The 16404-nt window shown below is 36.5% G+C and overlaps 1 protein-coding gene across 1 annotated transcript; it reads right to left on the reverse strand.

Moving 5' to 3' along the window:
* Positions 1–8438: 8438 nt before the first annotated feature.
* LOC145770323 (zinc finger MYM-type protein 1-like) lies at positions 8439–12210 on the reverse strand. Its single transcript, XM_082581923.1, has 2 exons — positions 10608–12210; positions 8439–10388 (listed from the first exon to the last, which is right to left on the reverse strand). The coding sequence occupies exons 1-2, from the start codon at positions 12130–12132 to the stop codon at positions 9760–9762; spliced, it is 2154 nt and encodes a 717-aa protein (XP_082438049.1). The 5' UTR covers positions 12133–12210; the 3' UTR covers positions 8439–9759.
* Between the last annotated feature and the right edge of the window lie 4194 nt (positions 12211–16404).

Raw genomic sequence — 16404 nt, forward strand, 5'->3', positions numbered from 1 at the left:
AATTAAAGGTAAGAATTCTAATTTCAATGTTGTTAAATGTGGTGTTGTTAAATGTGGTCAATCCTTGGTCCCTTGCTTTTTCTTCTTTATGTGAATGATCTTCCAAATGCATCTTCTTTTTCAACTACACTTTTTGCTGATGACTCAAACTTTCATATGTCAGATAAATGCCTGTCATCTCTCCAAAAAAATGTCAATAGAGAGATGGAAAAAATTGATGTGTGGATGAAATCCAATCAACTTTCATTAAATTATAGTAAAACTACTTATATGATCATCTGTAACAAAAAAAGTGCAGCAGAAAATTTTAATCTGTCCATCAGTGGTCGATCCATCGAAAGGAAGAAATGTATAAACTATCTAGGTGTAACTTTGGATGAGCGATTGACATGGGATAGTCATATTATTAATCTTAGAAAGCAGCTTGCAAAGGTCTGCGGCATAGCATTTAAGCTGAGATACATTGCCCCTTTAACAATATTACAAACCTTATATTATGCTTTGTTTCAATCCAAGATCCAATACTCGATTATAAATTGGGGAATAGCAAACTCTACATTGCTTGCTCCACTACAAGTGTTACAAAACAAGTTCATTCGATCCTGCTTATTTTTGCCGAGGTCAACAAATACAACTGTTCTTTATCACCAATTTAATGTGCTCAGAATTGACGATATTATTAAATTAGAGACTGCAAAATTTATGTACAAATATGTGCACAAAATGCTGCCCCGGGCCTTTGCTGGCTGCTTTATTTTTGTAAACGAAATTCACCATCATAAAACCCGTCATAACCAAAAGAATGATTTATATTTGCCTTCTACAACGTCAAACTCTGGTAAGAAGATGCTATGTTTTAATGGAGTGAAACTATGGAATCAAGTACCAAAAGAAATAAAAGAAAAGTCTTATAATGTTTTTAAATATAAATGTTTATTAAAGAATTTGTACAATGATCACTTCTGAACAGGGTTGCCAGATTTTAAATTGAAAAAAAAGCCAAACCTTCATAAAAAAAAGCCAAAAAAGGCCAATAAAACTGTAAAAAAAAGCCAAACATTAAACTAAAAAAGGCCAAAAACCAGCCAAACAAGTCACTTGTAAAAACCAAGTTTGATAGGTAATACTTGATAGGCGTTCTAACAGTTTGTAATTCATTAAAAAAAAGCAACAGGAGCTGGTAATTAGTGATGATTTTAGCTGTTGCAGTATGCTACCCTTTGCATTTTAAACAATTATGTCTTGGAAATGGTCAATTGCATTGATAGAGCTGTGGCATGCGACAGACAATGCTAGTTTCAGCTCAATCTTCTTTTTGCTTTTTCAGTATCAAGTGCAGTAGCTGCAAGCGTATCAAATAATAAAGAATTTTGAGCTTGTACTAGGGGTAGGCAGTAAAAATGAAGGTATTCAGATTTTACATAGGACTCTTTTTTAAACAATAATATGATATGACAATGCAAAATCAGCAAAAAAATTTGAACTTTAGGCGTTTTTGGCGGTTAGCACCACAAAAACCTGAAATTTGCTTTTTCGGGTTGTAAATTTAACAAAAAATCACAATTTTTTGGAATAAATGGTTTTCAAATGTGAAATACAGCATGAACTTGTCATTTTTTATGCAAATCAGCTCTGTGAAGATGGAATAATAACTCAAAACTAATTCAGAATTTTATTAGTCAAAGAAAAGTCAAAAAAACACAAATAAATGGTAAAAAAGCATCAATTTTTTTATGGTAAAGTGTTCAGAAAAGGACAGGCCTATTGCAAAACCCTGGACACTAGAAGAGATAAAGAATATTATGGTATAAAATGGGGAAGCTTTCGAGGTTAATGCATTTAATGGACTTCTTGAACTGTTGATGGCATCTCAGAGGGGGGGGGGGGGAGGTTAGGGTGATGAAATAAGGATTTGGGTATCTTATTCCAGAGTCGTGCCGCTGAGGGAAAATACCTGAACTGACAGAAAATGACCGCCATCATGACTGACTCTGCGAGTAAATACCTTAATTCATATAATAATAATCCCATATAATAGCCTATTATAATAATGATATAATATTAATCCCATATTCTAATATGCATCCCTAAGTTGATCAAAAAGTACCCTGTCCTATAGTTCTCTGTCTTGTGATTGCCCCAAAATCTGTTAACTACAGACATGAAACAGGTCCAAGCTGTCTGTTATACTTTAGACAGCATCTCGATCATGAAAGTAAATGGAGTTTATCAGTCGCTTCACTTCAGATCACGTAAATATTCCAGCTTTGGTTTTTGCATCTTGCAAAGTTTTAAAACAGCTCTTTAATTGCTTGAATGCTCCGCTCCACCCTCTGTAGAGTTGTTTAAGACCTAGTTTTATGTGCAGAGAAGACATCAGTATTTTTGTTGCATCTACCGGAGGTTGTTGTTTTACATTATAAGGTCCAATCTCATAGGTGGTTCTTGGAGGCCAATTCCTCTTCTTGTGAAAAACGGTGTTTCTGTTATCCCAGAGACAAAGACAGCATCAAAACTTGATAGAACCACCCGGAAGCACCATTATGAAAGCCACCATCTTGAAATCACCAACGACCTCCCAATTGTAGAGGTCCTACTTCAATGCACTCATCACGATTTTGATGTTTTAATATTCTTCCTTTATATAAACTGAGTAAGCCGGAAGAATGGAGGGACACTTGTCTGCGTTACTCAACAATCCAGCTGTGATATTTTAGATGAGCTGTCGATGAAAAGCTTCCAGTCAAGGATTGCAGGAAATGCCTATTTAGCCTGAAAGACTTCTATATCATGGCAGTAGCATAAACCGTCTTTAAATGTGTAGAACACTAAAAAGCTTCTTTGTGAAATAAGTTGAACACTGTCATCCAATAAGTCCCATTGCTCTGTTGTAAAAATGAGTAGCTCAGCATTGGACTTTATCAATGACAATTTTCCGACACTATCACAAGACACAAGGTAGACCAAAACTTTCTTGGGAAGAACTTGTAAAACGTGACCTTGTAGCCCTGAACAATGGACTCTGCCAACCCAATAAATCGCGAGGTGTGGAGGGGAAGACTTAGTTCTTGACAGACAGACAGGCCACACCCTCATGAGGATTAATTCATAGCCTGTATAATCAAAATTGGTTGATGATGATGATCGTTTATGTCTTTTTAATGGCGATAGTAAGGGCGCTTTTCACCAGTAACTCAGAGTTGAAGACAAGACAAACACACTGTGTAGGGGTTGCATCTCGCAAAGCAGTAAATTTAAATAACTTGCTCAAGTAAGGTATGCGACTGCAAAAATGCTCAGCCCTTTTTGTTTCATCACAAAAGTAAAACCTTGCAAGGCTTTGTGTGCAAACAGAATCCAATTGTTACTTAATTATACACATTAGTAGGTAACTATTGCTGGAAGCAGCTGACAGTAAATTTTCAACGTTATGTATAGGCTATGCCTATTTTCATGAGAAATGAGAAAAATTCAAACTAATCTGAGGAACACAAACCTGAAGTTATTGTGGTACAATAAAGATTTTTTGTATTTTTTTGGCAAAATCAAACAGAAAACAGCAATTATTTCTCAAGGACAAAATTTTTTTCTTGTTTTGTTACACTGTGTTATTGATGGTGAGTGGGATGTTTCCCAAGAAGGGAATTAAGAAGTATTTCTGCAAGATTCCTCAAGTATAGCAGGCAGTATCAAATATCATTACTTCATATTTTGGAAATTAAACTCAATTTTAGGTGTTTTTGCCTCAATATCTATGCTTTTTTTACCATTTTTTGGACTTTTCTTAGACTAATATTATTCCAAATTAGTCTTGAGTTATTGTTCTATTTTCACAGAGCTGATTTGCATAAAAAAACGACAAGTTCATGCAGTGTTTTACATCTGAAAACCATTCATTTCAGAAAATTGTGATTTTTGTTAAATTTAAAATCTGAAAAAAGCAATTTTCAGTTTTTTGTGGTGCTAACCGCCAAAAACGCCTAAAGTTCAATTTTTTTTGCTGATTCAGCATTGTCATATCATATTATTGTCTAAAAAAGAGTCCTATGCAAAATCCAAAGTTATTGTCTAAAATCCACCCTGTACTGCCTACCCCTACTTGTACTGGAAGTTTATGTTTATGCTTCGTTGTCTTTTCATGGTTATTAAAATTACTTTTCTTTGGGACAATGGTTGCTTGGCATAACTTGCAAAAAGGGATGCAACCTAATTCGTACCATGAACAGTTCGTACCGTCAGTTCGTACCTTGAAAAGATCGAGAAAAAAAGTTCAAAAAAGCGGAAGTCGCTGATCGCAGTTTCCGCAAAAATTTTTCCGCAGTTTCCGCTAACCCTAACCATGAGAGTAATCTATGCTCTAGTCTAACCGAAAAAATTAAAAAAAGCGGAAGTCGCTGATCGCAGTTTCCGCAAACATTTTAAAATTTTCACCCTGAAAAGATCGAGAGAAAAGATAGCACAAAGCCGAAGTTGCTGATTGCAGTTTCCGCAAACAATTTCCCGCAGTTTGCGCTAACCCAAACCATAGACTCATAGAGCAATCTATGCTCTACCGCTCGCTGATCGGAGCTTCCGCAAACATTTTTCCGCAGTTTCCGCTAACCGCAGTTTCTACTAACCTTCACCCTAACTCTAACCACAGAGTAATCTATGCTCTAACCCTCGCTGATCGCAGTTTCCGCTAACCTTTACCCTAACCCTAACTCTAACCATAGAGTAATCTATGCTCTTCTAACCCTACCCCTCGCTGATGGGAGCTACCGCAAACATTTTGCCTCAGTTTCCGCTAACCGCAGTTTGTACTAACCTTTACCCTAACCCTAACTCTAACCACAGAGTAATCTATGCTCTAACCCTAACCCTCGCTGATCGCAGTTTCCGCTAACCTTTACCCTAACCCTAACTCTAACCATAGAGTAATCTATGCTCTAACACTAACCCTCGCTGATCGCAGTTTCTGCAAACATTTTTCCGCAGTTTCCGCTAACTGCAGTTTCCGCTTTCACTAACTTTTCAGTTCAGTTTGTTTGCGGAAACTGCGATCAGCGACTCCGGCTTTAATTTTAAAATGTTTGCGGAAGCTGCGATCAGCGACTTCGCCTTTTTTTAATTTTTTCTTTCGATCTTTTCAAGGTACGAACTGACGGTACGAACTGTTCATGGTACGAATTAGGTTGCACCCTGCAAAAAGCATCACCTGTGCGCAGGCCCGTAGCCAGCAGGGGGGCCTTGCCCCCCTGAACAAAATTTTGCCCCTCCTGGCAAAATCCCAACATTCTCGAGCAACAGCTACAATTATAATGATTTTGCCCATCTTTCCCGTTGCAGAGCTTTTTCGGCCCCCCTAAAAAAAGGTTGGCCCCCCTTGCTCTGCGGTCTGGCTACGGCCCTGCCTGTGCGTTCATCTTTTTTAAGCTAAGAAAACTCATTTTCCCATTCAGGTAGATATTTCGGTGCTGGTTTAGGATCGGCCGCCTTGGTTAGTGACGTCACAAAAATCTGTGACGTCATGCAAAAAAACGCAACTACTTTTAGGAAGGGTGCAAAAACGCGGAATAGAAGTAAAAGCGGAATGCCTATTGATTTTTAAATATTTGTAGGCATTATTATTGATCTAGCGCTAACTTAAACTGTTACTATTTTGTACCAATTCTCAGCAATTCATTTTTACAATAAAAATACTTGCTTTATTAACGTAACAACTTTCACGTTTATATGTTATCTACAAAACGAGCAATCGTGGTTCAGTATAAGCCGCCCACAGTTTGCTGTGATCGATGAATACTGCCTCCACCAAACATGCTGTAGCTTTCTCATTTCTGCTCGGATTTTAACAATTTTACTATCGTTGGATGGCATTATGCTTCATCTACCCGAATGGATTAATTTCCAATCTAAAGTAGGCACTATATTTATGTAGCGCTAACTTAAACTTTACTATTTTGTAACAATTCTCAGCAATTCAATTTTAACAATAAAAATACCAAACTAACACAAATTAAAAGAGTATGTCTTGTTTTATTAACCTAACAACTTTCACGTTTATATGTTATCTACAAAACGAACAATCGTTGTTCAAACGTAACCGCTCGACGAAGCTTTTTTTCGATCGTGGTTCAGTATAAGCCGCCCACAGTTTGCTGTGATCGATGAATACTGCCTCCACCAAACATGCTGTAGCTTTCTCATTTCTGCTCGGATTTGAGAAATTTTACCATCGTTGGAAAGCACGATACTGCATCTATCCGAATTCATTAGTTGCAAGTTTAAAGTAGGCATTATATTGATCTAGCGCTAACTTAAACTTTACTATTTTGTACCAATTCTCAGCAATTCATTTTTTACAATAAAAATACCAAACCAACGCAAATTAAAAGAGTATGTCTTGGTTTATTCATATGTTAACTTTCACATTTATATCTAATCCACAAAACGAGCAATCGTTGTTCAAACGTAACCGCTCGACGAAGCTTTTTACCAAAACAATGCAAACACAAAGCGATCAGTTTCGAGTGTTCATTACAAGCCGCCCACAGTTTGATGCGATCGGTGAATAGTGCCTCCACCAAATATGCTGTAGCTTTCTCATTTCTGCTCGGATTTTAACAATTTTACTATCGTTGGATGGCATTATGCTTCATCTACCCGAATGGATTAATTGCCAATCTAAAGTAGGCACTACATTTATGTAGCGCTAACTTAAACTTTATTATTTTGTAACAATTCTCAGCAATTCAATTTTTACAATAAAAATACCAAACTAATACAAATTAAAAGAGTATGTCTTGTTTTATTAACCTAACAACTTTCACGTTTATATGTTATTTACAAAACGAACAATCGTTGTTCAAACGTAACCGCTCGACGAAGCTTTTTTTCGATCGTGGTTCAGTATAAGCCGCCCACAGTTTGCTGTGATCGATGAATACTGCCTCCACCAAACATGCTGTAGCTTTCTCATTTCTGCTCGGATTTGAGAAATTTTACCATCGTTGGAAAGCACGATACTGCATCTATCCGAATTCATTAGTTGCAAGTTTAAAGTAGGCATTATATTGATCTAGCGCTAACTTAAACTTTACTATTTTGTACCAATTCTCAGCAATTCATTTTTTACAATAAAAATACCAAACCAACACAAATTAAAAGAGTATGTCTTGGTTTATTCATATGTTAACTTTCACATTTATATCTAATCCACAAAACGAGCAATCGTTGTTCAAACGTAACCGCTCGACGAAGCTTTTTACCAAAACAATGCAAACACAAAGCGATCAGTTTCGAGTGTTCATTACAAGCCGCCCACAGTTTGATGCGATCGGTGAATAGTGCCTCCACCAAATATGCTGTAGCTTTCTCATTTCTGCTCGGATTTTAACAATTTTACTATCGTTGGATGGCATTATGCTTCATCTACCCGAATGGATTAATTGCCAATCTAAAGTAGGCACTACATTTATGTAGCGCTAACTTAAACTTTATTATTTTGTAACAATTCTCAGCAATTCAATTTTTACAATAAAAATACCAAACTAATACAAATTAAAAGATTATGTCTTGTTTTATTAACCTAACAACTTTCACGTTTATATGTTATCCACAAAACGAGAAATCGTTGTTCAAACGTAACCGCTCGACGAAGCTTTTTTCCAATGCATTTTTCAAGGCGATTCGATCGTGGTTCAGTATAAGCCGCCCACAGTTTGCTGTGGTCGATGAATACTGCCTCCACCAAATATGCTGTAGCTTTCTCATTTCTGCTCGGATTCTAACAATTTTACTATCGTTGGATGGCATTATGCTTCATCTACTCGAATGGATTAATTGCCAATCTAAAGTAGGCATTACATTTTTGTAGCGCTAACTTAAACTTTACTATTTTGTGCTAATTCTCAACAATTCATTTATTACAATAAAAATACCAAACTAACACAAATTAAAAGAGTATGTCTTGGTTTATTCAAATGTTAACTTTCACATTTATATCTAATCCACAAAACGAGCAATCGTTGTTCAAACGTAACCGCTCGACGAAGCTTTTTACCAAAACAATGCAAACACAAAGCGATCAGTTTCCAGTGTTCATTACAAGCCACCCACAGTTTGCTGTGATCAGTGAATACTGCCTCCACCAAATGTGCTGTAGCTTTCTCATTTCTGCTCGGATTTGAGAAATTTTACCATCGTTGGAATGCACGATACTGCATCTATCCAAATTCATTGGTTGCAAGTTTAAAGTATGCATTATATTGATCTAGCGCTAACTTAAACTTTACTATTTTGTACCAACTCTCAGCAATTCATTTTTTACAATAAAAATACCAAACCAACACAAATTAAAAAAGTATGTCTTGGTTTATTCAAATGTTAACTTTCACATTTATATCTAATCCACAAAACGAGCAATCGTTGTTCAAACGTAACCGCTCGACGAAGCTTTTTACCAAAACAATGCAAACACAAAGCGATCAGTTAAAAAAATAACTTTGCAAACTTTTACCTGGCACGCCAGTGTCTGACCATACTGGGTATGCCAAGCATTGACAGAAAGTAGGTCTTAGCTCTAGGTTCAGTATTAATTATGTAATTTGGCTGCTGAGCATTTGCTTCTTTCACCTAGGTGGCTATAGTCACCCCTTGACATCAGTGGCGTACCGTGACCACTTTGACAGGGTGTTCACTGACGGCAAAGCAACAGCGGGGGGTCTGGGGGGCCTCCCCCAGAAAATTTTTAAATTTAACATTGAATTTGGTGCGTTTTGAGAGCATTTTCAGCACAAATTCTGAACATGAACACAATTGACAAAACTAATGTTGTCGGAATGGAGAAGAATACAAAATAGATATGTATTTGACAGCGCCTATTGAATGAGACTTAATATCAAACATTAAGTTGCATTTCTAAAGTCACATACTTCAGTTCAGTTGCAACACCTTGAGAAATGTACAAGCGAATTAAAAACAAACAGGTGAAAGTTAAAATAAAAAACAATAGCAAAGCAACTCGATAACACTGGTCAACAAAAAAAACATTTTTTTTTGCATAGGCTTTGAGAACTGATTTAAGGTAACTTTGGGGTGCTGAATCCGAATCTGACCTCAGATTTATCCCATCACGTCAGGTTTGTGAGATATGATAACAGCAAATTGCTACTTTTGTCAAAAGTGGAAGATTTGGCGTTGCGTTTACCACCAACATATGCAGTCCTATAACGAAAGGTTAGTGTTAGATAGGCCAAAACAGCTTAAATAAGGTTACTGAACAAGCATTGCCATAAGCCTGTTTAAATCTTTGTGATTTCATGCAAAACATTGACGGGGGTGGGGTCAGTTATACTTTTAGCCTCCCTTTTGACTTGTTACTACTGGATGGTTAATAATGTTGCTTAGAAAACAAATTGGTATCAAAATTATAGTGGGTGGGTGTATTTCAGCTACTTATGTACTACATGACCTGGATTTCTGGATATAGCACAATGTGTATGTGCAATAAACGCAACGTCAAATCTTCCACTTTTAACAAAAGTAACAATTTGCTGTTATCATATCTCACGAACCTGACGTGACAGGAAAAACTGAGGTCAGATTCGGCACCTCAAAGTTACCCTAAATCCATTAAAAAACTCCAAGCAAGAAAAGTTGTGTTGACCAGTGTAATAAACAAGAAAGTCGATTGCTATGTTGGTCGGCTGTACTTTTATCCGCCGTACTACTTAGTAAAAACGAAAATGTTTAACACCTCGACTACAGAAGGAAAATTCATCTATAGCATAATTCGATTCTTCTTGTTTGTGCAATAAATTTTTGAATTACATCGTCGTAGAAAGCTTGCTTTTGCTTCAGTTCTAGCAAAAGTTCCTTCTCTATTGAAAGCAAGCTGAGCGAGCTCAGTCTTTCTTGTCCTTGTGTGGAACGCAAGCAGGTATGTATTCTCTTTAGAGCTGAGAAGCTTCGTTCTGCCGATGCTGTAGTGCTGGGAATACTAAGTACGAGCTGCGTTAAGTTAAACAATTCGTTGAAGCCAGAACTTAAAGAGTTTTGATGAACATACTCATACATGTTTTGAACAGTTTGTTGCGAAAATTCTGGCAGCGAGTACACAACTTGAAGTTCAGATTTAAGCCGAGAATAATCGAAAATTCCTCCATATATATCTTGTAATTTTGTCATTAAATGGTCAGGGAATTCTTTTTTGAATTCAGGAAACTTGTCACAGCACAGCAGTTGAAAAAACTCGAATTTTGTGACAGCAGTAAATCTTTGATCGATCTGACAACAAACACTGTCGATTATATCCTGATAGAGCAATGAATAAATGACTTTATTAGTTTCATTATCAAAATCTTGATTACGTCTTGGACGCCTGGATGGACCATCATCACTTGAGTCTGAAATAAAAATGGAAAATCTTACTGGGGTGACTGTGTCAATCTAAACAAAAGCATGTTGTCTCAAACTAAACATACAGGGTAAGTACCTAGTTTACTTACAGCCTACCTAATAATAATATAAGGAGAGGTAGTCAGTTTTAAAATGTATAATATACATTATCAGTACGGTAATCGCAGTTTAGTCTAAATCTTGTATATATATAACAGTTTTCTGACCTGAAGTAGCTGAATCCCAAATACAGTTGAAACCAGTATTTCTTTCCTCAAGGAGCTTGACACGGATTTCATCAATTTTATCTTTACAATACATGACATCAAAAGATTTGCATTGTAGAATATCATACAAAACATCAGTCAGTCCAAAAATTTGAGCAAACACATGCAACAAAAAAACTGTTTGAGGTTCTTCCAAAAAATTCAAAAATCCTCTTGCTTTCACCACATCATCATTGTCCCAATTCTCAGATTCCACAATGCTATTAAAAAATAAACTAAGTTGAGATCTGTATTCTTTGACAGTGCTAGATAAACGTGAGGTGAAATTCCATCTTGTTGGAGCAACTGTTGGCAATCTACGCTGCACAAATTCCTTTAAAGCATGGGTACGTTTTGAAGATTTAGTAAAAAAAGCAGCTAAGCCAGAAAGAGTTTTTAAAAATATGCGGCACTGTCGAATACTTTGAAGGCCTTGTTGAAGAACTAAATTCAAAACATGAGCATGACAATGAACAAACAAGGCCTTTGGGTACTTATCTAAAACTCGCTTTTGCAATCCACTCAGCTGTCCACTCATTACACTTGCTCCATCGTAGGTTTGTCCAACCAATTTTTCTTCCAGTGTGAAATCTTTCACAACTTTCTCAACATGCTCCATCAATCCAACTGCAGTACGATCTGCACTTACGTCAGTGAAACCCAAATATCTTTCATAAACTTTTCCTTTGTGTACATACCGAACTACTGTCGAAAGTTGTGACTTCGTCGAAATATCTGATGTTTCATCAAGAATGATAGAAACAAAGTTTGCTTCATCGATTTGTTCTTTGATCGTGTCAAGCATAACATCAGCAATGGCTTTAATTAAACTATTTTGAACAGCTGGAGAAGTTCCTTTAAACACTGTGGCTGCTTGAAGATGGCCATTCAGCACTGCATCATACCCTCTTGTGTAGTCAAGAAGCTCAATGTAATTTCCTCGATTGTTGGATGTTTCAGACTCATCATGTCCTCTAAAAGGTAGCTCTTGCTTTGCTAAGAAGCAAGTTGCATTGATCAGAGTTCTCAAAACTTCTCTGTTTGCTCTTACATTCTCATTATGACGAGACACTTCTTCTAACCTCTGATTACTTAAAGCAGTATCTATTCGTTGTCGTCCAAAAGTACTTAAAGCGAAGAAAGCTTCAAGGTGTCTTTTTGAGGTCTCGTGTTTTCGCACAGCGGCAGTCAAATGATTGAGATCAAAGTAACCCAATTTATTCCAAATTGAAGACTCAGTACAAAACAGAATACAAGGCCAACAAAACAACTTGTTCTTTATATTGCAACCAGTCAGCCAAGATATTTCTTCAAATCTGGATGTAGAAAATGTGCGCACTGTTGTTTTTGTTCCTTGTTTGCACTTGTTTGTTTTTAAATTTGGCATGACGGGTTTTGGTTTTCCTTTCTCTACAATGGTAAGCTTTTCATCAAATGATCGTGATGAAAATGATTTTTCCAACAATGATGATATAGAAATTGCCATATTGAACTGTTTATGAATTTATTAATATTATTGAAATTACTATACTTGTAGAGTGTACAAACGATAGGACTAGTTCAAATTCTTTATCCTGGTACAGCACTTTGCACCGATGATCTTGGAAGTCAAGGATTTAAAGTTTATACGAGTCAATGCATCTCCACAGCAGCTCTATCTGAAAAAACATCAATTTGTCATCAACAGGGATTCACATAAATATAGTTCTTATGTTCATAGTGATATGGGCAACTTTAAAAAGAAATTATTTTTTTGTCCACAAAGTACAATTTCCTATCTAAGTATGCCATTATGATGTTTATGTCCATTTGCAGATAGTGAATACAGCAGCTGTATGTTGTTGTCTATATCTATGCAATGTTCTCTGACTAGTACGTATGTATGTTTTTATATAAGAATAATATAAGAGAATATTTTTTTTACAAACTTAACAGTATGATAGGTCTGGTAGTTGGTGCATTTCAGATGATCATTTTCCTCACAATTTGAAAATACATTAACTAGTAACTCGATATTCAAGTACTCACTTGATATTCAAGTACGGTAGGCTACCTATGTATTAAACAGTACCGGTATGCATCAAACTTCTTTTTTTTAAACTAATTTTTATTGGTAACATCTCCTGTAACATATTAACAGGATGGAAGCTGACCTCATATAAGATCTTTTGCTTCCTTCCTCTCTCAGTTCAGTACATATACTGTAATACCAAAAAATAAACCAATGATTGATTGATTTTCATTTTGTACATACCTACTGGTACCGGTAAATTTCCTAGGCTTGCCACAGTAAAGATGGTGATCAAGATTGCTGCAAAATCATCACTGGCTTGAAAGCTAACAATGCATTTAAAAAAATGCAGTTCAAACTATGGCGTAGAGCTAGATGAATGAAACAAGAGTTAAGTTTGGCAAACAAAATTGCCTTGAATTCTAGGAGGCATCCACTTTGACTAAAAATACAATAAAACATTTGCAAAAGGCCTTTATTTCTGGCTAAAATCTGCCTAATAACTTACTTTTGCAGTAGAAAGCTATTTTTCTGCCATTACCTCACATCAAAGTAGCTTACTTTGACGTCTTTTCACAAACATAGGCTACCTTAGACTGACGTATACTAGGATGCATTGCGTTACGGTACGTCAAAGCCCATCCAAATGTCTGCGCCAAACCGCACGTCACCGCAGACAAGACGCACGCAGTCTAAGCGCTCCAATACACTCGCGTGGAATGTATCGAGCGATGCGATTTGTCGCAGTAAAAACGCATGTAGTATAAACGCAGCTTTAGCCACTAGCCAATTTTTTTATTATCAGTAGCCTACCGGTATCATTTTGTTCATTGGCTTCACATTTTAATATATATATTATATACCGTACCGGTGGTACACCCAAGACGAACCAAACATAGGCAATAATTAATGTGAGACAAACCAGGAGACACAGAAAGCGACTTTGAGTCAGCTGGCACTTGCTACATAATTAAGGTGTTTCAGCAATAAGGTACGGTACAATACCAGTAACATACAAACACTCCAATTACAAAACGATTAGATATGTTGTTTTAGAATGGTGCATCAATGATATTGGCTGTTGCCATAAGCTTTGTTGCAGATTCAGACAAGCTAGTCCTAATTTACTGGCACTTGGAGCATAAAAAACATTTTATCTTATCTTGTTTCCAACTCTGATCACCTCAAACCATAGCTCAAACTCTAAGTCTAATCCAACAAGCTAAAACTTGCTATTGCCTGGGATTCCCCCAATGACGCGCCAAGGTGTGCAAATCAGCGAGTGCACACCCTAGCTGAACTAAAACCATTGCTGTTTTAGCTGCCTTGTGACGTCATTTTTCTTAATTGTTTATTTTAAATAGCACTCGCCAAGGTGTCAGTCATAGACATCTTTAATAAGATGTCTGTGGTGTCAGTGCACACCCAGCTTAAAGGTAATGACCGAAAAAAATTAAAGGCAATGACCTCAAACGTTGGAGTATTAAAATTAGAAGGGGACGAGTTTTGCAATTGAAAAGAAAGCAATCAGCATGCAGCAAGATGTTAGAATATCAGAAAAGTAAAGAACATCGACAACCGATGGAAATTTTCTTTTTTTCTGGATTTCTTGGGGTGTGCAGTGCACACCTTGCACACCCTGAATATACGCCACTGCTTGACATGTAGAAAATATGGTGTGACTTTGGCCACTTTTGTATGATGTTAATCCACTTTTTGTCGTTTATTACAGGATTTTAGTTGTGTTAGTGATCCATTTTCATCAATTTTGGCTTGATGGAGTGCAGATTAATATTTCAAAAATTGACATGCCTATAGGAAATACAAACGGAAACCAGGTGCTAGGCCATATATTAGTGGTACATTTTCGTTCGATTAACTTGATATTTGATACGTAATCACGAGTGCTGATTGTTGAAAGTATTTTAAAAACTCTGAAAGGGGCCAGTGACACCCCTTTTTGGGGTTGGCAATGAGCATGTCTTGAAAAAAGATTACTGCTTATAGTTTTTTTAAAACACTGGAGTGAAAACCACTTATAGTTTGTTTTTTTTTCTAACTCTACGCATGGACCAAATGACTTCAAACTTGGTAACATGTAAGGGCTCTTGATAGCCCTCAATATGGGTTAATTAAAGTTTTCTCCCAGAACCATTGTAAAACTAAAGTAAGCGGTGTCTCATAACTGGACCAAAGTCACCCCATTCTACTTCTCGTATTAAGACAGGCGATGTTAAACTGCTTCAAGACGTAAAATTTGATGCTGTTAAGACTACTGATTTCTGCATCATTAACGGGTTTCTATTGTTTAATCTTGAAAAGTGGTGCTGCTGCGTTTGGCTAAATGTGTAGCCTACTATTTTTGCTTGACCAACTATTATTGTTAAAATCTGAGCAGAAATGAGAAAGCTACAGCACATTTGGTGGAGGCAGTATTCACTGATCACAGCAAACTGTGGGCGGCTTGTAATGAACACTGGAAACTGATCGCTTTGTGTTTGCATTGTTTTGGTAAAAAGCTTCGTCGAGCGGTTACGTTTGAACAACGATTGCTCGTTTTGTGGATTAGATATAAATGTGAAAATTAACATTTGAATAAACCAAGACATACTCTTTTAATTTGTGTTGGTTTGGTATTTTTATTGTAAAAAATGAATTGCTGAGAATTGGTACAAAATAGTAAAGTTTAAGTTAGCGCTAGATCAATATAATGCATACTTTAAACTTGCAACCAATGAATTTGGATAGATGCAGTATCGTGCATTCCAACGATGGTAAAATTTCTCAAATCCGAGCAGAAATGAGAAAGCTACAGCACATTTGGTGGAGGCAGTATTCACTGATCACAGCAAACTGTGGGCGGCTTGTAATGAACACTGGAAACTGATCGCTTTGTGTTTGCATTGTTTTGGTAAAAAGCTTCGTCGAGCGGTTACGTTTGAACAACGATTGCTCGTTTTGTGGATTAGATATAAATGTGAAAGTTAACATTTGAATAAACCAAGACATACTCTTTTAATTTGTGTTAGTTTGGTATTTTTATTGTAATAAATGAATTGCTGAGAATTGGTACAAAATAGTAAAGTTTAAGTTAGCGCCACATAAATATAATGCCTACTGTAGATTGGCAATTAATCCATTCGGGTAGATGAAGCATAATGCCATCCAACGATAGTAAAATTGTTAAAATCCGAGCAGAAATGAGAAAGCTACAGCATATTTGGTGGAGGCACTATTCACCGATCGCATCAAACTGTGGGCGGCTTGTAATGAACACTCGAAACTGATCGCTTTGTGTTTGCATTGTTTTGGTAAAAAGCTTCGTCGAGCGGTTACGTTTGAACAACGATTGCTCGTTTTGTGGATTAGATATAAATGTGAAAGTTAACATTTGAATAAACCAAGACATACTCTTTTAATTTGTGTTGGTTTGGTATTTTTATTGTAAAAAATGAATTGCTGAGAATTGGTACAAAATAGTAAAGTTTAAGTTAGCGCTAGATCAATATAATGCATACTTTAAACTTGCAACCAATAAATTTGGATAGATGCAGTATCGTGCATTCCAACGATGGTAAAATTTCTCAAATCCGAGCAGAAATGAGAAAGCTACAGCACATTTGGTGGAGGCAGTATTCACTGATCACAGCAAACTGTGGGCGGCTTGTAATGAACACTGGAAACTGATCGCTTTGTGTTTGCATTGTTTTGGTAAAAAGCTTCGTCGAGCGGTTACGTTTGAACAAC

Source organism: Aplidium turbinatum, chromosome 5, assembly GCF_918807975.1.
Source record: "Aplidium turbinatum chromosome 5, kaAplTurb1.1, whole genome shotgun sequence".
Taxonomy (NCBI): Eukaryota; Metazoa; Chordata; class Ascidiacea; order Aplousobranchia; family Polyclinidae; genus Aplidium; species Aplidium turbinatum.